The sequence below is a fragment of the Phoca vitulina genome, unplaced genomic scaffold, assembly GCF_004348235.1.
Source record: "Phoca vitulina isolate PV1807 unplaced genomic scaffold, GSC_HSeal_1.0 scaffold91, whole genome shotgun sequence".
NCBI classification, from domain to species: domain Eukaryota; kingdom Metazoa; phylum Chordata; class Mammalia; order Carnivora; family Phocidae; genus Phoca; species Phoca vitulina.
Window position 1 is genome coordinate 2320935 of NW_022589794.1, and position 21689 is coordinate 2342623.

A 21689-nucleotide genomic window follows, 5' to 3' on the forward strand; every position below is an offset into this window, starting at 1 on the left:
CCGGCCCGAGCCGCCGCCTGAGCCGCCCGCCCGCGCCATGGAGCCCGGCCGCGGCGGCCTGGAGGCCGTGGGCAAGTTCGAGTTCTCGCGCAAGGACCTGATCGGGCACGGCGCCTTCGCCGTGGTCTTCAAGGGGCGCCACCGGGAGGTGAGGGGCGCCGGCGGGCCCGGACCGAGCCCCAGCGAGGGGGCACCCCCTCCTCCCCGCCGCACGCCCGGGGCGCCCCCATCCCCCATCCCCGCCCCACACCCGGGGACCCCCCATCCCTGCCTCACACCCGGGACCCCCATCCCCGCGTCCCCGCCCCACACCCGGGGACCCCCCCATCCCTGCCTCACACCCGGGACCCCCATCCCCCCATTCCCACCCCACACCCCGGGCCCTTCAACCCGGCCCCACACCGGCGACCCCCACCCGCATCCCCTCCCCGCACCAGGCCCCCCATCCCCACCACACACCCCCGGGGGTTTTCATGCCCACCCCCCACATGGGCCTTTCCTCCCCATCCCCACATCCCGGGGTCTCTCACCCTCACATCCGCGGACACCCCGTCTTTTCCACGCCACACCTGGGGCCTTGCCGCTGGCACCAGAATCCCTCCCCAGGTGCTTACCTGGCCTGGGGTGGCCCTGTATGGATTCCTGGGTTCCAGGCCTCTGAGGAACATTCATGCTTGGTTTTCAGAAGCACGACCTGGAGGTCGCAGTCAAGTGCATTAACAAGAAAAATCTCGCCAAGTCCCAGACACTGCTGGGGAAGGAAATCAAGATCCTCAAGGTCAGCGGGCTTTGGAAGTGGTAGGGGGAGAGGGTGGTGGGTGAGCTAGCCTTGATCCTAAGAAACTTGGGTTTCTGTCCTAGGAATTGAAACATGAAAACATCGTGGCTTTGTATGACTTTCAGGTAAGGCTCGGGGCTGCATTGGCGGTGGGGAGGGGGTGCGTTACTCTCCCAGGCTGGCCAGTGCACAGCCTCAGACCCCACGAGCCTGGGTCCCAGGCCAGCCAGGTGCTGAGACCCTGGTCGGTAGTGGAAGGTTCTAGGCCAGGATCTCGTGTTGGGAGACGGCGCTGGGCACCCCTGGGTATAGATGGCTGTCTGGCCTGCCCAACCGCAAGGCCTGAGCAGGACCCTGGAGACTTCTCTCTCGCCGGCTTCCTCTGGATGTGTGGGGAGAGTCCCGCCGGCCCCAGCTGCCTGCCGCCGGCACCAGCAGGGCACCGTGGGTCGGGTCGCGTTCCTGGACTGACGGAGGTCTAGCTAGCTGCGGCGGGGTCTCGGGGCTGTCTGACCCAGTGGGCCCGACCGTGGGTCCTGTCCCTAGTGCAGGCCCAGGGCAGGACGGTGCTGCCGGCCTGGCCCACCTGTCTGGGCCGGCGGCTTGTTTGTTGACATTGCTCCAACGGCCTGGCATTGGCCAGTCCCTCCCTGCGTCAGGCTGGGGGAGGGGAGGGGCCCGCGGAGATTTCCTTCTAGCTGGCAGTCGTGCCTCTGGCCCCGCCGGCACGGGGAGGCGGGCCACCTCAGGCCCAGCCGGCTCAGGAGGCCCCCGCCGGGTCCCCTCACCGCCCCTGGGGCCGCAGGTGGGGCCTGGCTTCGGTGAGGGTCCGGGACCCTGGAGAGCCAGTTTGGGGACTGGGAACCCGAGGCGGATCTGCAGGCCAGAGTGCTGACTAATGGTTTTGAAACCTGTTTACTGAGGCCACGGGACCAGCCCCTGGCTGAGGGGAAGTTCCCAACCCGGCTGTCTGTGTTTGAGTGGCCTCCTCCCTCCCCCTTGAGAGCCAGGCCGTCGCCTCGGGGGCTGTGGCATGACGTGAGGTGACATGGGAGGGCACGGGTCCAGTGTGCCGGCGAGTACCTGGAAGCTGGGCACTGGGCTACCGAGACGCAGTGTCCCGGGGCCAGGAGAGCGCCTGCCCCCCTTGCCCTGTCCTCCCCTCTTGGAACCTAGCTCTCCCTCCCGCCCCATCCTGGCTGGGCCGCACACCTGGCCGTGAGCGGTGCTGCTTCCTGTGGTGTCGGCAGCGATTCGGCTTCCCCCGCTCGGAGGAAGTGCGTGGAGGCCGTGGTCTCTCCCCTCTGAGGCCCCGGCCTGCGCTGGGGCTCTGCGCCCTCACCCCCGGGGTGTGCAGTGGCCCCCGAGTCCTTAGACTCCTCTGAGACACACAGGACCCTGGAAAAATGGCTTTTAAAGCTAGGTAATACAGGGGGCGCTTGGGTGGCTCAGTCGTTGGGTGTCTGCCTTCGGCTCAGGTCATGATCCCAGGGTGCTGGGATCAAGCTCTGCATGGGGCTCCCTGCTTGGCGGGAAGCCTGCTTCTCCCTCTCCCACTCCCCCTGCTTGTGTTCCCTCTCTCGCTGTCTCTCTCTCTCTGTCAAATAAATAAAATCTTAAAAAAAAACAAACTAGGTAATACATAATTGGGCTAAAAAAATGATTATAAAAGGGGACCTGGGAAAAGGTAAGCCCTCTCTCTCCCTGCTGGCCCCCACGCTGACATTGGTGGTTTCTGGATCTCTCCAGGGGCAGGAACACGTTCTTACGTACGGCTTTGCCACCACACCATCCACTTCTGCGCAGTCAGTGCCTTTTTCACTTGAGCCTGTATCTTGGGGAGGGATCTCTGTCTCCCTCTATGTGGGAGACATCCCACCCCTCTCCCGGCAAGGTTCCCAACCCTGAGCAGAGTGCTTCAGAGCCCAGACTCTGAAGCTAGATGACCTAGTTCCAATCCTGGCTCTAAACTCCTCTAGCCCTAAACCAGCTGTGTGTTCCTGGACAGGTGTCTTAAGGTGTCTGTGCTTCCGTCTCTTCCTGTGGTAGAGACCCTGCAATTGTTGACTAGAAACAGCCATGGTGAGCCCTGTGTGCTTGTTAGCTGTTCTTACAACGTGGCGATGGGCGTTGTTTGCGGTTGTATTGGGTTCCATTGCCCCACATTCCATAGCTGACCTCGCCAGTCCCCCACTGACGGGACGTGGGTTTTTCTGGGGTTGTGACATGGCAGCAGTATGGTAGTGACTGTCCTGGCACTCAGTTTTGGCCAGGTGTGTAGACTCCTAGGAATCCCTGGGTAAGAGGGACGTGTGCTTCTAGTTTGGGACAGTTGCCAAATTGTGGTCCCCAAAGGCTGGACTGGACTTGCAGCAGGGCTGCGTACGGAAGGGCCAGTCTCCCCACATCCTTTCCAGGAGGTCGGTTATCGGACTTTGATCTTGGGGGAAAATGACATCTCAGTGTTTCTCACTTACTGTGAGTGAGGCTCAGCGTCTCAGTGTGTGAGTATTAGGAATGCCACCTGCCTTTGGCATGATTCCTATTGGTCTTTTTTTACTGAGGCTGGATGGCACCATGGTTAGTGGCATGGGTCCTGAACCATACTGTCTTTCTCTGAGCCCAGGTGCTCCGTTCACTTACTCGAGTGACTGACCTTGGGCAAGCTCCTCAGTGTCACTTGTAAAGTGGGAGACAGTGACGGTACACCTGTGTGATAGGGTGGTTGTGCTGAGAACTGCGTCTGCTGTAGAACAGCTGCTGTGTAAATACTATTGATTTGTAGGAGCTCTTTACATATTAAGGGAAGCTCTTTCGTGATGGGTTGCAAATAGTTCCTCTGAGATTGTTTACTTTTCTATTGTGGTTGTGTGACCTTACGGAATAGGGGTGTTTATCAGGTGATGTGGATGCTGGGGGTGTGTTGTACTCTGCCCTGAGGAGGGCCCCCCCCGACCCGTGGAGAGGCAGCTGGAGCTTGTGGCCTTCTGTGTGGGAGGTGGTCTCTGGACATGCCCTTGCCCAGGGAGGGTGGCCATTGCAGGAATCAGGATTAGGACTGTGCCCGGCACGGCCCGGGAGGGGGGCTGATGCTCACAGTCCTCGCCGACAGTGACCCTCCCCCTCCCAAGGCCGGCTGTTCCCACAGCTGGACGTGACTCACTCACGGCCGACCCGGCCGCAGACGGAGCCAGCCCACCTCCTGCTGACTTACTCAAGGGCCTTTCTGGGCAGTGCCAGTCCTCCGCCTTGCCTTTCCTTGCTGAGAGGGGCCTTGGGCCTGGGGGGAAGGTGGGCAGGATGCGGGCTGGGTGGCAGCCCCTCGGGACCAGGTTCCAAGTTGGGGGCCAATGAGTAGGCCTGACGGTCCAGGTGGTTCTGGAAATGCCCGCAAAGTTACGTTACTGTTGTTTCATCTATCTTTTTTAACTTAAAAAATTTTTTTGACTTAGAATTTTGAAGTATAACGTATACTGGGCAGTGGGAGACGCAGATCATGAAATGCTTCGTTAAGCACTTAGATGAGGAAAGAACTCCAACGTGGCTGGCCCCAGGAGCTCAGCCCCCGAGTTTCTCCGTGCGGGTGGGGTCCGTTGCGCTGCCTTTTGTGGGGACGTCTCTCTCCCGGTCCACCCACCTCCGAGCCCTGGACCCCCCCAGCTCGGCTGCCTGTCTGTGTGCTCTCGGTACGGCCTTGGGGGTGTGGGGGCTCTGTGGCCATGTGGTGTCCCGTCGTCAGCCGTCTTGGTCAGTGCCCTAGAACGGAGCTGCTGCGGGCATCTGTGTGGGTCACGTCTGCCGTGTCACCGGGGTGTGGCGACCGGGGCTTGGTGCGTCTCTGGGAGGAGCACGTGGTTTCTGTTTTCCGAGGGATCGTACCGGCTCACGCCTCCCCTGCCCTGAGAGTCTCCCCTTGTGTCCCAAGTCGGGCCGGCCGAGTGTGCGGGCAGGAGGGTGCCGCAGAGGGCAGGCCAGCCTGCCGGCAGCTGCAGGACGCTGCCCGAGGAAGGAGGGTGGGCCGGGCACCCTTCCCTTCTGGGAGCTGGCTGGAAGAGCCCAGCCTGAGGCGGGGAGTGGCCCTGCTCCTCTGGGTGGCTGTGTTCTGGCCCCCACTGGAGCTTTTGCCACCTTCCCGAGCCAAGAGGGCCAGTGTCCGAGGGGTTAACTAGGTCAGAGCCCGCCTGCCTACCAGGCCCGGCCGGCGCAGGGAGCAGGATCCTATTAGGCAAAGCACCTTAGCGCCCCACGGCGGGGCGGCCTCCTACGTGCCTGGATGCCCGTACCAGGCTGCCCAGCACACCTGGCCGTGACGCTCGGGCCAGCCCTGTCCCCAGGGCCTGTGGGCACCCTGCCAGGGGATGGAGAGGGCTCCTTTTCATCTCCTTGTAAGGCTTTGCCTTGTTGTGCATGTCAGGTGCTCAGGCTGGGATTCATCACCCCCTTTCTTGGGGGCTGCACGGTGGGGTGGTCTGGACTGAGGGTTCCCGCCCAGCTCTGCCCCTCCCTTGCCCCTCCCTTGCCCCCGTGTGACTGTGTCCTGTTTCCTCCCCTGGGGTGGGCTGTGACACGGACGGGACCCGCCATGTCCCTAGGGCAGCAGGGCACTGCGGCGTGTAGGTAGCTGGCCGTGGGGCTGTGAGGACAGCCCTGGTGCGTTCCCCCTAGGTCACGGGGTCTGGAGGGCCCGTGCTTTGGCCACGTTTACGTTTCTGTCTTAACGTTATAATGAGCTTCTGAGAACCTGCCACCTGAGGATGAGAGTAGGTCGCCAGTTCCTATCTGCCTCCCCCAGGAGGGAAGCGATCCTGGTCATTTCAAGTGTGTAGACTGAATCTAGACCGACCCCAGGGAGGGGGCTCGGTGCCTGGAGCCTACGTGGTCTCCGCTCACTCCCAAGGGAGCCAGTGCAAACCAAGCGTAGCTGTGTGGAGGCCAGTAGGAGTGGGACCGGAGGCCCAGTGGGGTTGTGGGTGGGCAGTGAGCTGGGCAGGGGCAGGTCAGCCGTGGCCACCGAGGGAGTGCTGACCACTCTCCCCCCCGGGGGGGGCCAGAGAGCTGGCTTCCCTGGGAGGGATGGGGGCTACCCAGCAGTGATGGACGGCGTGGCCCCAGGTGGATGGGGCAGCAGGCCCTGGGAGGGGCCTGGGCACGGAGCCTGTCTGGAAAGGTGCCCCCCTCAGGGCGGGGAGACGTGCTGCCCGGGCCTTCTCCTGGTCCCTGTCAGGGCTGGCAGCCGTGCTGCTGGGCTCTCTTAGGACCTGGCTCGCTGCTGGCACAGGGGCAGGCTGAGGACACACTCGAGCTGGCTTCTGCTTCCCAGGCCTGGGCATGCTTCCTGACCTCGCCTGGGAACCGGCCCAGCCTGTGCCCGCTAGTGGAGTTAGGGTGTCACAGGTGGGGGGAGAGAGGCCAGCAGGAAGGGGCTGGTCTGAAGCTGTCCTCTGGCTCGGGGTCGTGGGAGACCCCAGTCTGGCTTCCCTGGGTCACCCCAAGCCTGAATGCCCCATGGGAGGTCGGCTTGGCTCCCCACCCTTGGCCCCAGCCCTGCTGTGTTCTTTCTCTGCTGGCCCTCTTGTGTTCCACGCCTGGGAGGGCCTGCTGGGGGTGAGGCTGATCCTAGGCCACAGGCGGAGGGACAGATCAGAGTGGGGAGGAGGAGGCTAGGTCCCCATGGCCCTGGTGGCCCTCTGGCCCGCTGCTAATGGACTGTCCACTGAGGATCCACAAGCCTCGGGGAGGCTTCAGGGTGTTCTCAGGACAGGAGGCCTTTGGGGAGGCGATAAGTTGTGACCTTCTGTGGGGAGGAGGGAGGCCCTGGGGAGCACTAGGAACAGTGGGCCAGTGGGGCTGGGGGATGCGCAGGGGTGGGTAGGAGCCAGGGGCCTCTAGGGCCTGTGGGGTGGGGTCTTTGGAGGGAGGGCATCCACCATCCCCTTTGGAAGCCTGCTGTGGCTCAAGTGTGGGGGCAGGGGTGGGAGCAGGGCCTAGGCCCTCTTGGGGGTCCTGCGGGCTCGAGTACAAAGGGGACTCTCGTCACTTCTGCTGTGGGGGCCTTCTTTTCAGGGGAGGCAGTTGTGGGGTCTGGGGCACTCCCAGATTTGGGGGAGAGGGAGGCAGGCCAGGGGTCTGCTCTCACTGCTCCCACGCAGCCCTGGCATCTCTGCCAGTCCTGGTGGGTCACTCCCTGGGGACACTCTGTCTCTATATTGTCTGTCACTCTGTCCCTGCCTGTCCTGGCTCAGCGGGGTGAGTTTGGGGCTCTTCTGGACGTTCCTGGGCCTGACTCCCAGCTCTGCCCCTCTGCTGTGTGGCCCAGGGCAAGGGACTTAGCTTCTCTGGGCCACTTGAGACCAGAATGCTCATAGTGCTCCCCGGAGCTGACTGGTGAGGAGTAATTGTGGGGCGCGCCCAGCACAGAGGGCCGAGTGCTGCCCCTCCTAGGTCCTCACCTCCCGCCCGCCCTTTGCCCTCTCCTGGGTCCTCTGCCTGCCAGCCTCCCACTCCCCTCCGGCAGCCCCTCCCTCCCTCCGTGGCACACTCTCTGCGTCCTGCCCCTCTGGCCCAGGCCTGTGACCTGGGACTCTCCTGGAGTTGCCCCTGTGTTATCTCTGCCCTGCAGCTGGCCTGGAGGGACCAGTGGGGCGGGCCCGCCCCCTCCCAGTGACAGGCCTGGAACGCAGGGTGGGGGCATGCTGGAGCAGGTCTGCCTGCCCCGGCCCTGAGAGTGCACCCTGCCATTCCTGCTGCCCAGGTTGTCTTTGTCCTGGACTCACACCCTCTGTTGGTGGAGCTCTGGGGGGGGTGCTGACATTTAAACATGGGGTGTTCCCCACCCCCCCCCCGGGCAGGAGCTTGTGCCCCTGCTCCACGCCCTCGTATTGAGTGTGGGTCTGTGCCCAGGCCCCGATCCGGCGACAGGGTGGCTGACCAGGGGACCTTTGTCCTGCTAGGTGGGGGTCGGGGCATCCCTGGGACCTGAGTCCACTGCTGGAGGTCGGGCCTTTGTGGATGGGCCTCCAGAGACTTCCCCCAAAGGCTGTTGAGAGATGTCCCTCTTGGAGTCACTTCCCTGCCCCCTCCCTAGGATCCCCCCACCATGCTTGGAGAGCTTTGGGGCCGGTTCGCAGACTTGCCTCCTTGCACGGCGGGGAGTGAGAGGTTGGGGTTTTGTGTGGAGCAGAGAAAGGGCTCCTGCCGTGGCTCCCGGGGCCTGGTGCTGCGTGGGTGCAACAGGTCTGGGGGCTGGCCGGCAGAGCCACGGTGCGGGGAAGAGCCGGGCCGACTGTCTGCGGGACAGCAGGGGTTCTCAGAGACCCCGCCCGCCTGGCTCACTTGGCTTCTGGGGCCTCCGATGACTTGGTTACCACTTGGGGATCTCAGCGGCACTCCTGGCGGCAGACGCAGCCCACAGGAGGCGTGGGCCCGTGGGGGTGCTGGCCGCTGGGGTGGGCGCTGGGGCTGTCCGTGCACCGGCCTGGGCCTTGAGCTCCTCAGTCTCCTGGGGGCGGACCCAGCACCACTGTGAGGCCATGGGTTGCTGGGAGCTGCGCCGGAAGTTGGCCTGGCTGGCGCTGCCCTCTGTAATCCTGTTGGCATCTTTGATCCTGGCATCGGGGGTGGTTCTCAGATTTGTGGGTCAAGGGTTTCATACTTCGACTATGTCCTTCCTGGGGACCTGGGTCCCCCACTGGGTGGGTAGAACGTGAAGCTGAGCCCTGTTGAAACTTCAGGACTGGGCTGACCCTGATTTTGACTGGGACCTGGGCAGTTGAAGGTTGCCCCTTGGAGGCAGGGTTCATGTCCACCCCAGACACCCCTCCCGGGACCTCAGCCTCTTCCCCAGACTTGGCAAATAAGAGTGCTCTGATTGGCTGCCGCTCTTGTCAATCAAGCCCAGTGCAGAGGACCTCAAAAACAAATCACAGCCCAGGTCCTCGTCTTCTGGCCACTCCCCAACCGGCCAAGCGCTGGCACAGCAGGCCCTGGGCCCAGCCAGCCGGCCGCTGTCCATGCTCCCTGGCCTCGCTCGCAGCCCAGGAGGTGTGTCGAGGGCATGGGTGCCGAGTTCGTGGGTCACACTGAGGCCGAGAGAGGCTTCCTGGAGCACTGCTGGGGGCGGGGGGTGCTTCTCTCCACCTCTCATTGCTGTTTCTGTGTCCTGCAGGAGATGGCCAATTCTGTTTATCTGGTCATGGAGGTGAGTTCCTGCAGCCCCGGCTGGGAGGACAGGGAGGGCGGACACTCCTGGCTCCCGGTTCCTTGTCACCTGGGGGTTAGAGGTTGGTTGCATGTCCGTGGGCATAGGGCCACCCCATCGGGAGCCCTCGTGGCCGTGGCAGGTGCCTGAGGTGATCAGACCCCCCACTGACCTCTTCAACTACGGATTGCAGGGGACACCTGCCCCAGGAAGGAGGCTGGGAGCAAGGGAGCAGGTGTGGGGTGGTGGGGCAGTCCAGGAAGGGCCGCTGACCAGGTTGTGCCAATGGTCTTTTGCAGTACTGTAACGGCGGGGACCTAGCTGACTACCTGCATAGTGAGTGGACACCCCTTGGCCAGGGGGCTGCATGCCCAGTCTCACCCTGACCCAGCCTGCAAGGCAGCCTGACGGAGGTGGAGGGTCTTCCCGTACCCCCAGCACTTGCTGTGGAAGGTGGAACATCCTCTCAGGACAGATGGGTCTGGAAGGCCCCTTGTGAGCAGGGCCCTAAGTGCTTTGTGGGGATGTGGTGCCTTCTGATGGCCGCCTGGTCCTGCAGGGGACCCGAAGCACCTGGCCGGCTGCCCTGCAGGGTGCTGGGCTGTCCTGAGCACCCTGGGCCCCCAGCAAGGCCTGGCTGACCACGGAGGGGTGGGCCTCCCCAGGACCCTGCCACAGGTGGGGGGGCAGGCACTCTCCTGGTCGCTGCCCCGGCATCCGTTTGTCCATCCCTTCACTCAGGAGGGCGGGCCCTGGGGCTCACCTGCAGTGGTGGGTGGAGGCGGCTCCGGAGAAGTAATGGGACCGGAGAGAGGGGGTGTGACAGGGCAGCGGTACGTGGCGGCGGGTGGCTCAGTGCCACGAAGACCCCAGGAGCCGGGCAGCCGGCAGCAGATGGGCTCGCGGTGGGCCAGGCATGCGCCGTGGTGTGAGCGAGGGGGCGGGGCCGGGGGGCGCAGTGCGGCAACAGTGGAGTACGGAGTCCCCCGAAGGGCTTGCGGCCCCTCACCCCGGGCGCCTGTCCCTGCAGCCATGCGGACGCTGAGCGAGGACACCATCCGGCTCTTCCTGCAGCAGATCGCGGGCGCCATGCACCTGCTGCACAGCAAGGGCATCATCCACCGTGACCTGAAGCCCCAGAACATCCTGCTGTCCAACCCCGGGGGGCGCCGCGCCAACCCTAACAACATCCGCGTCAAGATCGGTGAGGCCGGGGCCGGCAGGGGGAAGGCGTGCGGGGAGGCCCGGGAGCCAGGCCGCCCCCCTCACGCGCCCTCCTCACCTGCAGCCGACTTCGGTTTCGCTCGGTACCTGCAGAGCAACATGATGGCGGCCACGCTCTGCGGCTCCCCCATGTACATGGTAGGTGGGCCGCCCCAGCCGCGTGCCCGTGGGAGGCGCGAGTCGTGGGCTCCCCGCCGCACGTCGGCTGCAGCCTGCGAGGCCGCGCTGTTCTCGACCACGCCGTGGCAGTCGGGCGGCAGGGGGCTCCGGTCCGTCCCGCTTGGCTGGTGTGGGCGCCGGAGCTCGGTCGCCGCCCCTGTCCGTTGCAGCCACAGTGCTGACTCGTAGGCGGGGTCCCCGCAGGCCCCCGAGGTCATCATGTCCCAGCATTACGACGGCAAGGCCGACCTGTGGAGCATCGGCACCATCGTGTACCAGTGCTTGACGGGGAGGGCGCCCTTCCAGGTGAGCCCCGGTCAGGGTGGGCCGCCGCCCCGCACCCTGCACCTGACACGGCTCTGGGTCCCAGCGCGGCCTCCGCTCGCGAGAGGCAGGTGGTCTCGTGGCTCCCCACCACGCGGTCACGTGGGGCCCGTCCTGCTGCAGGCCAGGCTGGAGTCGGCGAGCTCCGGAGTGCGTCCGTGTGTGCCCACGTGCATGTCTGAACCCAGCCTGTGCCCTCCCTCCTGCCCGTGCCCCGCTGGCGTGAGGCACTGAGTTGGTGTCAGGCCCCGGGGAGCACCCCTGTGAAAAGCAGCGGCCTGCTCAGCAGTGGGATTCCGGAGGGCTGGGGGCTCAGCCTCCCGTGCTGGGCTGCACACCCCGTCAGGACTTCCTGGCTTGACCACGCAGCGCCCGCTGTTGCCAGCTGGCTCCCTGGCTTCTTGGCTGGCCCCTAGCTCCCTGCCCCCCTCCCTGTCTGCCGTTTCCTCCCTGCATGAGCATGCGGAGGGCTGTCCCTCACTGTCAACCCCGGGAAGGTGGGGCGCCCTCTTGCTCTTGGCTCCTCGTTGGTGCCGGGAACAGTGCCTGGAACGTGGCGGTGTGCGGTGAGCGCGGATGGCTGACCACACACGTGCCCACCAGGTGCTCCCCAGGGGGTGCGGTGCCCACTGCGAGGGGAGAGCTCATGCTGGGGTCCTCTGCTGGGGGGGGTGCATGGACTCTTGTTTTATTTCAAGAAGCAAATATCCAGTCACACCGGACACCCGAGACCACCCTGACTGGTGTGCCCTGGGGGGCAGGGGGCCCTGGCCGCCTGGCTTCTGGCCCGACAGGCTGCCCTTGTGTGGTGCCCGTGGTCTACAGCCTGGACGGGGGCAGGGGGCATCCCTGGGAGCGTGGAGGGCCTGTGGTGCTTGGCCGAGGGCTCTGGCCTGCCGGCGTGGCTGGGGGGCCTCGTACGGGGCTTGGAGGCTCTGAGGGGCGCTCACGCTGCCGTCCCCCACCAGGCCAGCAGCCCCCAGGACCTTCGCCTCTTCTATGAGAGGAACAAGACACTGGTACCCACGTAAGTGCCCGGGTCCTGCCCGCCCCCGCGCCCCGCTGCCCCGGGTGGGCGGGCGGGCGGCGGGTCACGTTGTCTCTGGCCCGCCCAGCATCCCCAGGGAGACGTCGGCCCCGCTGAGACAGCTGCTGCTGGCCCTGCTGCAGCGGAACCACAAGGACCGCATGGACTTCGGTGAGCGGCCCCCGGCGAGCCCGCAGCGCGTGCCCACTCCTGACGGCCCACCGGGTCGGGGTGCTGCCTCCTGGCCGCATGCCCCCCGGTCTCAGCTCCCAGGTGCCCACAGCACTTTCCCAGCAGCCCAGGCTGTGGAAACCCCGGTTTTGCAATGGGAAGTGCCGCCGCTGGGAAAACCCATGAGGCGGGGTGGGGGGGCCTCAGCCAGGGGAGGAGAGGAGCCCCCAGCTGGGGCCGTCTCCCTGCACGCCTGGCGTGGTGCCGGCCGGGGCGGGCGCCAAGGCCTGCTGGAGCTCAGGCCCCAGCGGCAGTTGGGGGGGCGGGACGCCGTCTTTCCCCCAGGGAGCCCTGGGGTCAGGGCTCTGCTCAGGCCTCTGCCGTCCTTCCTCCCGCAGACGAGTTCTTCCGGCACCCTTTCCTCGATGCCAGCGCCACTGTGAAGAAGTGTGAGTCCCCTGAGGCTCCTGGGGCCCCATGGCCACGGTGGGGCTCAAGGGGGGCGCAGGTGCCACCCCTGCTGCTGCTGGGCTGGCCCGGCTGGGGGGGTGGAGGGGTCTCCCGCGTGCTGACTTGTGCCCCCCACCAGCCCCCCCCGTGCCTGTGCCCTCGTACCCGAGCTCGGGGTCCGGCAGCAGCTCCAGCAGCAGCTCTACCTCGCACTTGGCCTCCCCTCCGGTGAGTCTCCGCTGGGGGCCGGGCCCTGGGCTGCTCCCCCCGGGGCTTGGCACTGCGTGGATGTCATGCGGAGGGCTGTCCCTCACTGTCAACCCCAGGAACGTGGGGTGCTCTCCTGCTCGTGGCCGCCCCACCAGCTGCGGACAGACACGTCCGGACCGTGAAACGTTGGAGCCTGACGAGTTGGCAAAAGCCCTCGTAGCCCCCCACCCCAGCCCTCGTATCCCAGAGGCCGACCTGCTCGGTGCGGGTCCGTGTGTGCTGTGCATGTGTGGGCAGGGCAGCGGGGCGGCCCTGCATCCTGGAGCCCGCCCCCCAGCTCGTGTCCCCAGCCCCTCGGCACGGGCTGGGCGAGGCCTGCTGGGGGTGCACACACAGCTGGGGCGCCAGGGCCCGTGGTAGAGAGGACCGCTGTTGCCCACGCCGAGGGCAGACGTTGGATGCCTTATGTCCTGAGCGCAGAGCGGCCCCCCTTTCAGGCCTTTGCGGGAGTGATGGAGATGCGGGGAAGTCTCCCCAGGAGCCCGGTGGGAGCTGGGTGGCTGCGTCTGGTGACTCGCTGTGGGGCCCAGCCCGGGCCTGGCGGGCGGCAGACCACGCAGAAGCTGATGGGGAGGAGGGCATGCTGAGCCCTTTGGCAGCACCCAGCGGCCCGGTTTCCCCCAGGCCCCGGGCCGAGTCTCAGTGGCCTCCCCTCTGACCCCCAGTCCCTGGGAGAGATGCAGCAGCAGCTCCAGAGGACGCTGACTTCCCCGGCCGACGCTGCCGGCTTCCTGCAGGGCTCCCGGGGCTCCGGCGGCGGCAGCAAGGACTCATCCTGCGACACGGATGACTTCGTCATGGTCCCGGCCCAGTTTCCAGGTCAGGGCTCGGGGTTGCTTCGGGTGTGAGCTCTGGGTGTGTGTGTGTGTGTGCGTGCTTGCGAAATTCTCTACCTGTGTGCGCTCAGGGTGCTTCTGGCAGCTTCCGTACCAGGTCAGTTTGCCTATGGAGTCAAAGCCACGTCGTCCCCGTTACCTGTGGCTGGTCTGTGGACTGAGTCCCTGTGCTTGGGCCCTGCCCTCTGCGCCCTCCGGAGCGTCTGCTACCAGGGAGGGAGTTGCTGCCAGCTTCGTGTTTGTTGAGCACTGCTTCTCAGGCCTCAGGGACAGGCCCAGCACCACCCAAAACTCCGTCCTGGGGTCTAAAGTTCCTCTCGTGACCCTGGGCTTTGATAGTTCCTTTCGCTGCCTGTGGCCATCCCATGACTCCTGGGACTCAGGGCTGAGTTGGAGTGGCCCTGGACCTCCAGGGCAGGGGCAGGAGGGCAGTGAGCGGGAGACAGGGCCGTGAGAGAGGTTGATGGGGCAGGTGTGGGACCCAGGGTCCCAGAGCAGAGGTCAGGCCCAGACTGGGAGCCCTGGGCGCCTGGCCTGGAGGTGGCTGAAGGCTGGGGTATGGAGAGCACACCCAGGGTCTCCTTCAGAGCCCTGAGGTCCGGTCAGGTTGGGGGACAGAAGTGGGGACTTGGGAGCGCTGCCTTCTCCCCTCCCTGCCTGGAGCCTCCCCCCACTGTCTGGAATTGAGTGTGGGGCCATCAGGGAGCCATGGTGGGTGAGGTGGCCTAGGAGCGTGGAGTGGACGCTTGTCCTGATGTGAGAGGTACCCAGGCCGAGCCTCACTCATCTCTCGTCCACAGGTGACCTGGTGGCCGAGGCAGCCGGTGCCAAGCCCCCCCCGGACAGTCTGATGTGTAGCGGGTGAGCCCCCTGCCCTGCCCGCTCCTGGTTTGGGGAGAGGGAAATGCTGGTCCTTGCCGGTTGTCCCTTTGCCTTGTCTGTGTTATCTGTCCCTACCAGGAGCTCACTGGTGGCTTCCGCTGGCCTGGAGAGCCGTGGCCGGACCCCATCTCCTTCCCCACCCTGCAGCAGCTCTCCCAGCCCCTCAGGGTGAGCAGGGGCTGGGGTGGGACAGGGCCGTGCAGGGCTCCAAGCTAGGGTTAGGGCCCCCAGCCCCAGGTTGGGCTTTGCAGGCAGTACTGTGTTCGCAGGTCCTGTCCTGGTTCAGGCCTTGCAGGACACCGGGCTTCTCGTGGGTGGCCCAGGAGGGGGGGCTGTGGCGGGAGGGATGTAGACCCAGGGGGTGGGGTGGGCGGGAGCTGCGGGGCCAGGTGGGCTCGGGTTCCCAGAGCCAAGCGGGGGAGTGGCCCCAGCCTGGCCTTCTACCACATGTCCCTGTGGCCCGGGGTGCATGGGGCGGGCGTGAACAGTCCCGGCTGCCTGCACGGTGGCAGTGGCCTGTGCAGAGCTGAGGGAGCAGGCGGTCTCGGGGGTCTCTGCTGCACTGTGTCTGGGGCTGGGGCTCAGCTCAGTGCTCTGTTTCCATTGACCACCCCCCCCCCCACCTCTCCTCCCATTGCAGCCGGGCCGGCCCCTCCAGCAGCAGGTGCGGCGTGTCCGTCCCCATCCCGGTCCCCACGCAGGTGCACAACTACCAGCGCATTGAGCAGAACCTGCAGTCGCCCACCCAGTGCCAGACCACACGGTGAGCACGGTCACCCCTCACCTCTGGTCCCCCGTGAATGTAGGGGTCCCCCTGGGGGCAAAGGGCATGCCCTGGAGAGCTGTAGTGAGAACCCCCCTGCAGCCTCCTTGGAGTCATACAGGGTTGTCCCACATGCACAGTTGTGCAGGCTGTGCACTGTGTAAGTCTCACCGCCCCTGCTCACGCATGTGCGGAGGTTTTAGGTTTATTAGGACGGCTCTGTGGTAGATGTTAGTAAAGTATCATGAATTTGCAAAACCCAGTGTTGATTTTTGATGAACTTCAACAAACACAGCAGGAGGAGAAGCCTTCCTTTTTTTCTCGAAATTTATAGAAGATCCTGTGGACTAGTGGTTGTCCCGGCAGGGACTGTGACCTCAGGCCTGAGGATGCCCAGGGGGAACACTGGGGTCTTCATTTCCTAGTTATCACTCTAGGCAGGAGGGTGAGTGCTCCAATCTTCCTGGAGGCTCCCAAGTGAGACCCGTTATTTGAATGGATAGGGACGAGCCGTCTGGTGTGGCCGTGACCCTCATCTCCTCGTGCCTGCTCCTGTCCCCAGGTCCTCCGCCATCCGCAGGTCGGGCAGCACCAGCCCCCTGGGCTTTGCCCGGGCCAGTCCGTCACCCCCATCCCACGCTGAGCATGGAGCTGCCCTGGCCAGGAAGCTCTCCCTGGGTGGGGGCCGGCCCTACACACCGTCTCCACAAGGTGAACCTGAAGGCCTCTGGTGGGAGCTTCTGACGAGGGACTGGGCATTTCCCCGGGCTGGGCTGGTGGGGGAGGGGACTTGGCTCTGTCGGGGCGTGACCCTGGTGACTCCTCTCTCCTCAAGTTGGAATCCTCCCTGAACGGCAGGGCTGGAGCGGGGCACCCTCCCCCCAAGGAGCCGAGATGCGGGGTGGCAGATCCCCTCGTGTGGGTAGGTGCGGGCGTGGGCCAGGGGCAGGGGCTAGCTTCCTGCTCACGACGGTCACTCGTATGGGGAAGGGAGGGTCGGGTCCTGGGGCGCTGTTCACAGCTCAGGCCTTGGGCTGTGGAGCGGCACTTGGGCCTCAGTGTCCGCGCCCGCCGTGCGGTATGACCTGCGCCCATTGCTCAGGCGCGCCGCCGAGCAGCCGGGGTGGGGGGAGGAGCCCAGACTCGGGGGCCTCACACACATGCTCCTCTTGCTGCTGGTGGGGTAGTGACCAGGCCTTGTCCTGTCCTGCTCCAGGCTCGTCTGCGCCCGAGCACTCCCCGCATGCCGCTGGGCTGGGCTATCGCCTGCACAGTGCTCCCAACCTGTCCGACCTGCACGTCGTCCGCCCTAAGTTGCCCAAGCCCCCCACGGACCCCCTGGGGGCGGCATTCGGCCACCCGCAGTCCAGCCCCCCGCAGCCAGCCCACGGGCTGCAGTCCTGCCGGCCCCTGCGAGGCTCGCCCAAGCTGCCTGACTTCCTGCAGCGCAACCCCCTGCCCCCCATCCTGGGCTCCCCCACCAAGGTAACGGGGCCACAGAGCTGGGGGGGCAGGGAGGAAGTGACCAGTCCTGGGAAAAGCCTGCAGAGTGTGGCTCTGTACCGAGGACCCCTTCCCATCCACCTGCCCAGGCTGTCGGCCACCCTCCTGGCAGGATTCCCGTGCGACACGCTTCGGGCCCCAGAAATGCAGAAGGTGCCCCATGGGCTCCAGCACCTCTCCGGGCAAGACACTTAGCTCAGTCCTTGCCGTGGCGTCCTTGCTGGCGAAGCGGGACCAGACCCGTTAGCGAGACAGGCGGCGTTTCCGAGGGCACACGTGTGCCTGGGGGTGGGGCATGTGCGGGGCCGTACTGCTTTCCTGCAGCAAACAAGGCCTCGTGCCTTTGCTGTGGAGACCGGGTGACGGAAGCCTGGGGCCGCGCAGGTGCCAGCATCGGGCTGTTAGCGCGCTCGTGGTGGCCTGTCTGAGCACCCCACCTGCTCCTCCTAGGCCATGCCTGCCTTCGACTTCCCCAAGACCCCCAGCTCCCAGAACTTGCTGACCCTCCTGGCCCGGCAGGGTGTGGTCATGACACCACCCCGGAACCGGACGCTGCCGGACCTCTCCGAGGCAGGACCCTTCCAGGGGCAGCAGCTGGGCCCCGGCCTGCGGCCCACTGAGGACAAGAGCCCCTTCGGCAGGTGTGTGGGAAGGGACTCTCCCGACACGCTTGCTGGCTCGCTGTCTGGGAGGAGAAGCCGGGAGTAGACCTCGTGTGGGTAGGGGCCCCGTCTGCGCCTCCTCCCTGTGTGACCCTTGCTGGGCTCACTTGGCCTGTGTGGTGACGGGGAACACTGCCTGCGGCCAGGGTGGGCAGGAGACGGCCAGCCTACGCGAGGCCCCGTGTGTGCCTGGCGTGCGGTGAGTTAGGGCCGGCGGGCTGGGCGATGCGGGGCGGGGGCCCCGGGCTGGCTCCTCACGGCTCCTCACCCTGCAGGTCCCTCAGTACCGGCCGCCTCACTGATCTGCTCCTCAAGGCTGCGTTTGGGACCCAGGCCCCTGACTCGGGGAGCACGGACAGTCTGCAGGAGAAGCCTATGGAGATCGGTGGGCCGGCGGGCTCCCAGCGGGGTGGGGGGCGGGCGCCGACCACCAGGCCCTGAGCCCCTCGTCCCGCTCTTGCAGCGCCCTCTGCTGGCCTCGGAGGGAACCTGCACCCGGGAGCCCGTGCTGGGGGGGCCAGCAGCCCGTCTCCCGTGGTGTTCACCGTGGGCTCACCCCCCAGCGGGACCACGCCGCCCCAGGGTCCCCGTGCCAGGATGTTGTCAGGTGAGGACTGCACGGTGCTCCTCCAGGCCGCAGGGTGTAAACGGCGCTGCAGATGGGTCTGGACGGGTCAGGGGGTGTGAGGTGGCCTCGTTCTTACACGTGGGGCGTGGATAGTGCTCACAGCAACCGCGTCTGCAGCCGCCCTGGGCAGGCTGTCCTCGTCGGGTCGGGGTCCCAGGCTCGGGGCTCAGACGCGCCCACGGCTCCCACCTCTGGACTGGAGGCCCCCCCGGCAGGGGGGCAGGGCGTCCGCGGTGGGTGGCAGGGGAGGAGTGTAGACCGAGGCATCCAGACCTGGCGGGAAGGGGTTTGCGTCCGGGAGTTGAGAGGGGCGCGTCCTGAATCGGCTGCCCCCGGCCTCTGCCTGCAGTGGGCTCCTCGAGCTCCCTTGGCTCGGCCAACTCCCCCTCTGCCCGTCACCTGGCCCCCGGGGCCTGTAGTGAGGCTGCCCCGGAGGTCCCGGCCCCCGGACACTGCTGCAGCTTCGCCGACCCCGTCACCGCCAACCTAGAGGGGGCTGTGACCTTCGAGGCCCCTGACCTCCCTGAGGAGACGCTGATGGAGGTGAGGGCCCCCGGCCATGGGCGGCAGGTCCTGGGGCGGGGCGGGCGGGGGCACGGCCGCCGCCTCAGCCGCCCGTGTCTCCGCAGCAAGAGCACACGGAGATCCTGCATAGCCTACGCTTCACGCTCGTCTTCGTCCAGCACGTCCTGGAGATCGCGGCCCTGAGGGGCAGCGCCAGCGACACGGCCGGGGGGCCCGAGTACCAGCTGCAGGAGAGCGTGGTGGCCGACCAGATCAGCCTGCTGAGCCGGGAGTGGGGGTGCGCGGGCCCGCGGGGCCGAGGGGGGAGGCGGCCTGGGGCCCGGGGCCTCCGCGCCGCCTCACGCGTCCGCCGCCCCCCAGCTTCGCGGAGCAGTTGGTGCTCTACCTGAAGGTGGCCGAGCTGCTCTCCTCGGGCCTGCAGACCGCCATCGACCAGATCCGGGCCGGCAAGCTGTGTCTGTCGTCCACCGTGAAGCAGGGTGAGTGCCGCGCCCCCGGGGGCAGGGACGGAGGCCGGAGAGCGTGGACAGGCGGGGGTGGGAGGGGGCTGAGGAAGGCCCTTCCCAGGGGTTGCCTGGAGCAGGGCCGGCCCAGCTCCCGGCGACGTGAGGGTGGCCGGCAGCCCCGGGGGGCGGGGGGCCTGCGCTGACGGAGGCTGCCCTCGTCCCCGGCCCCCGCCCGCAGTGGTGCGGAAGTTGAACGAGCTGTATAAGGCGAGCGTGGTGTCCTGCCAAGGCCTGAGCCTGCGGCTGCAGCGCTTCTTCCTGGACAAGCAGCGGCTCCTGGACCGCATCCAGAGCGTCACTGCCGAGAAGCTCATCTTCAGCCACGCAGTGCAGACGGTAGGCCCGCGTGGTGTGTGGCCCGGCGGTGGTGGGGGCTGTGGGGGGCCGTTGACGTCCACGGCTTGCTGGACTGCGGGCGGGGGTGTGATTTCATGCTGCCCGGCGGCCAGCGCTGACCCCCGGGCTCCGCAGGCCCAGCCCGGTGCTGGACGCCGGTCTGGCTGCTGGGTCCAGGCAGGAGGCCTGGTTCTCAAGCCTTGTAGTGGGCGAGTGTTCTCCAGGACAGGCCGGCGCAGGCGGCCCCACCGGAAGCATGCAGCTCGCGGGCGGTGGGGCCGCAGGGGGCCCCGGCTTTCCGCTTCCGTGGCTTTGGGGTCTTTGTGCCTAAGAAGCATTGGCTCTGAGGTGGTGGCTGTTTTTGAGAACGTTCGTTTGTGTAGCATAAATGTGCAGTCTGCACAAAGGTCTGGGGGAAAGCTTGTCTCCTCCTGCCCAATGGTGACTGTTGTCTGCCCGGGGGCGCTGGTCCCCCTGGGGCGGTGTCAGCCGGCTGGCTGCCCAAGGCCGCACGAGTCCCTGTTGAGGCCCCCGGCAGTGTTCCCGCGTGCCACACCCCCGATGTGTGTGCCGCGACGGCCGGCCCCCCGGCCCCCCGGCTCCCTGTGCCTGGTGTGGGCTTTGGGGCAGCTGGGCTCAGCCCCTGGCCTCCCTCGAGCAGGTGCAGTCGGCCGCCTTGGACGAGATGTTCCACCGCCGGGAGGACTGTGTCCAGCGCTACCACAAGGCTCTGCTGCTGATGGAGGGCTTGCAGCACATCCTCACCGACCAGGCGGACGTGGAGAACATTGCCAAGTGTGAGTGCCGCCGGGCCAGCCAGGGGACGGCTCAAGGGAGAGGCGGGTGGCAGGGTCCTGCTCACGGTGCCGTTCCTCGTTGCAGGCAAGCTGTGCATCGAGCGGAGGCTCTCGGCGTTGCTGACCGGCATCTGTGCCTGAGCTGTGGGGTGCCTGGCTCACTGTGCCCAGGGGGCTGGATCTCCTCTGCCGATCCCCCAGGCTGGGGGCGGCCAGCTGGCCAGGCTCGAAGGGACAGGCTGTAGCCTTGGTGCGGCTTGCTGGTGCCAGGGAGGGGGCGGGGCTCCCGAGCTGCAGGCCTGAGCTTCGGGGCGCTGGGAGGGCTCCACACAACCCGAATCCGGCCAGTCCCCCTGCCTCACCGATGGGCTGAGCTCCCGGCCTCCTTGAAAGGCGGCTGGGCACCTGCGGCCGGTCCCCAACCCCAGCCAGACCCCGGGGCAGCCCTGATGCCGGCCGCCGTGCTGAGGACAGGAGGAGGCCCCGAGAGCCGCTCTGCCCGGGAAACGGTGTGGCCTCCTGGCCCCCCTGCTTCCCCGAGACCACCCACCCAGCTTTGTGAATCACGGAGCACTTTACGCAGGCGCAGTCCCCTGCCGCGCTCGGAGGCGCGTGCGCAGACCTCCGTACAGACGCGCGCGTAGGAACCGCGGGCTCGCGCGTGCGCTGGGCCCACTGCCCGGGACCCCCCGGGGAGACACAGCCATCTTATTTAAATGTTCTTTTAGGGACGGACAGTACGAAGCACCAAGCTTTCTGAACCCAGAACAGACGTTGAAGTCTATTACACTTTACTCCTGAAACGTGTCTTATTTTTCTGCAGCTCTTTTTTTTTAACAAAAGAAAATTTGTAGGAGTTCAGGATGTTTGTTTAGGAAGGGTGGGGCAGGGCCGGGTGGGTCCTCAGCGTTGTGTGGATGTGGGTGGAGGCAGGGGTGCCTGTGAGGGCAGCCCTCCCCCCGCCCCCCTCCCACCTGGCGGCGGTGGGTGGGCGAGGGGGCGGCTCCTGCAGAGCCTCCTATCCAGCTTTCACGGTGGGTTTGATGCCAAAGTCGTGTGTTCCCCCTCCCCCCCCACCGCAGGCTGGGTCCTGGCTGCTCTGGGGGGAGACTGGCGGGGAGAGGGCAGAGGAAGCCCGCCTGAGTCCAGGCGCCCTGGGCGAGGGGTTAAGGTCTTAACATCAAGACGTGGACATCTTTGTGTTTCTTTCTTTGCAATACTTGAAATACTGCCCCTGTGCTTGGATTTCGTAGCAGCCCTGTGAGTCGTTGCCTCGTCCGCCAGTGACTTGGTTCCTTGCTGCACGGAACCTGTGCATATTTATTGCTTTACGGTCGGCTGGGACCCGGGCCACCGGGAGGCCGGTGCCACGGGAGGGGGCTCGTGCAGCGGGCCACCACGTGCCTGCCTCCAGCGTGTGTGCTGCCCGCCGGTCTTGTCCTCCACGAGTCCGCGCCCGACCCTTGGTCTACTTTACAGGAGTTTTGTGTGATCCCCCCCATTTGCGTTACATCGTGTAATACCATCGAAGGAAATAAACCTTTGGAATTGAGTGGGCGTAGCTGACGCTGGTTTGTCAGCATCTCTAACGTCACGCGCTGCGTCCGGGGACCTGCAGCGGCCTGCGCGTGCCCCCCAGACCGCCCACCCA

At 66.1% G+C, this 21689-nt stretch overlaps 1 protein-coding gene across 1 annotated transcript; it reads left to right on the forward strand.

Annotated features, from left to right (window-relative positions):
- Positions 1 to 21590, forward strand: ULK1 (unc-51 like autophagy activating kinase 1). The gene is made up of 28 exons (XM_032396374.1): positions 1 to 148; positions 686 to 778; positions 862 to 903; positions 8943 to 8975; positions 9275 to 9311; positions 10006 to 10179; positions 10264 to 10337; positions 10563 to 10664; positions 11651 to 11709; positions 11798 to 11880; positions 12279 to 12329; positions 12470 to 12558; positions 13266 to 13419; positions 14237 to 14297; positions 14397 to 14486; positions 14959 to 15081; positions 15644 to 15792; positions 15917 to 16003; positions 16298 to 16566; positions 17035 to 17225; positions 17522 to 17631; positions 17710 to 17853; positions 18224 to 18417; positions 18504 to 18676; positions 18760 to 18878; positions 19084 to 19241; positions 19903 to 20038; positions 20124 to 21590. The coding sequence occupies exons 1-28, from the start codon at positions 38 to 40 to the stop codon at positions 20177 to 20179; spliced, it is 3162 nt and encodes a 1053-aa protein (XP_032252265.1). The 5' UTR covers positions 1 to 37; the 3' UTR covers positions 20180 to 21590.
- Positions 21591 to 21689: the final 99 nt, after the last annotated feature.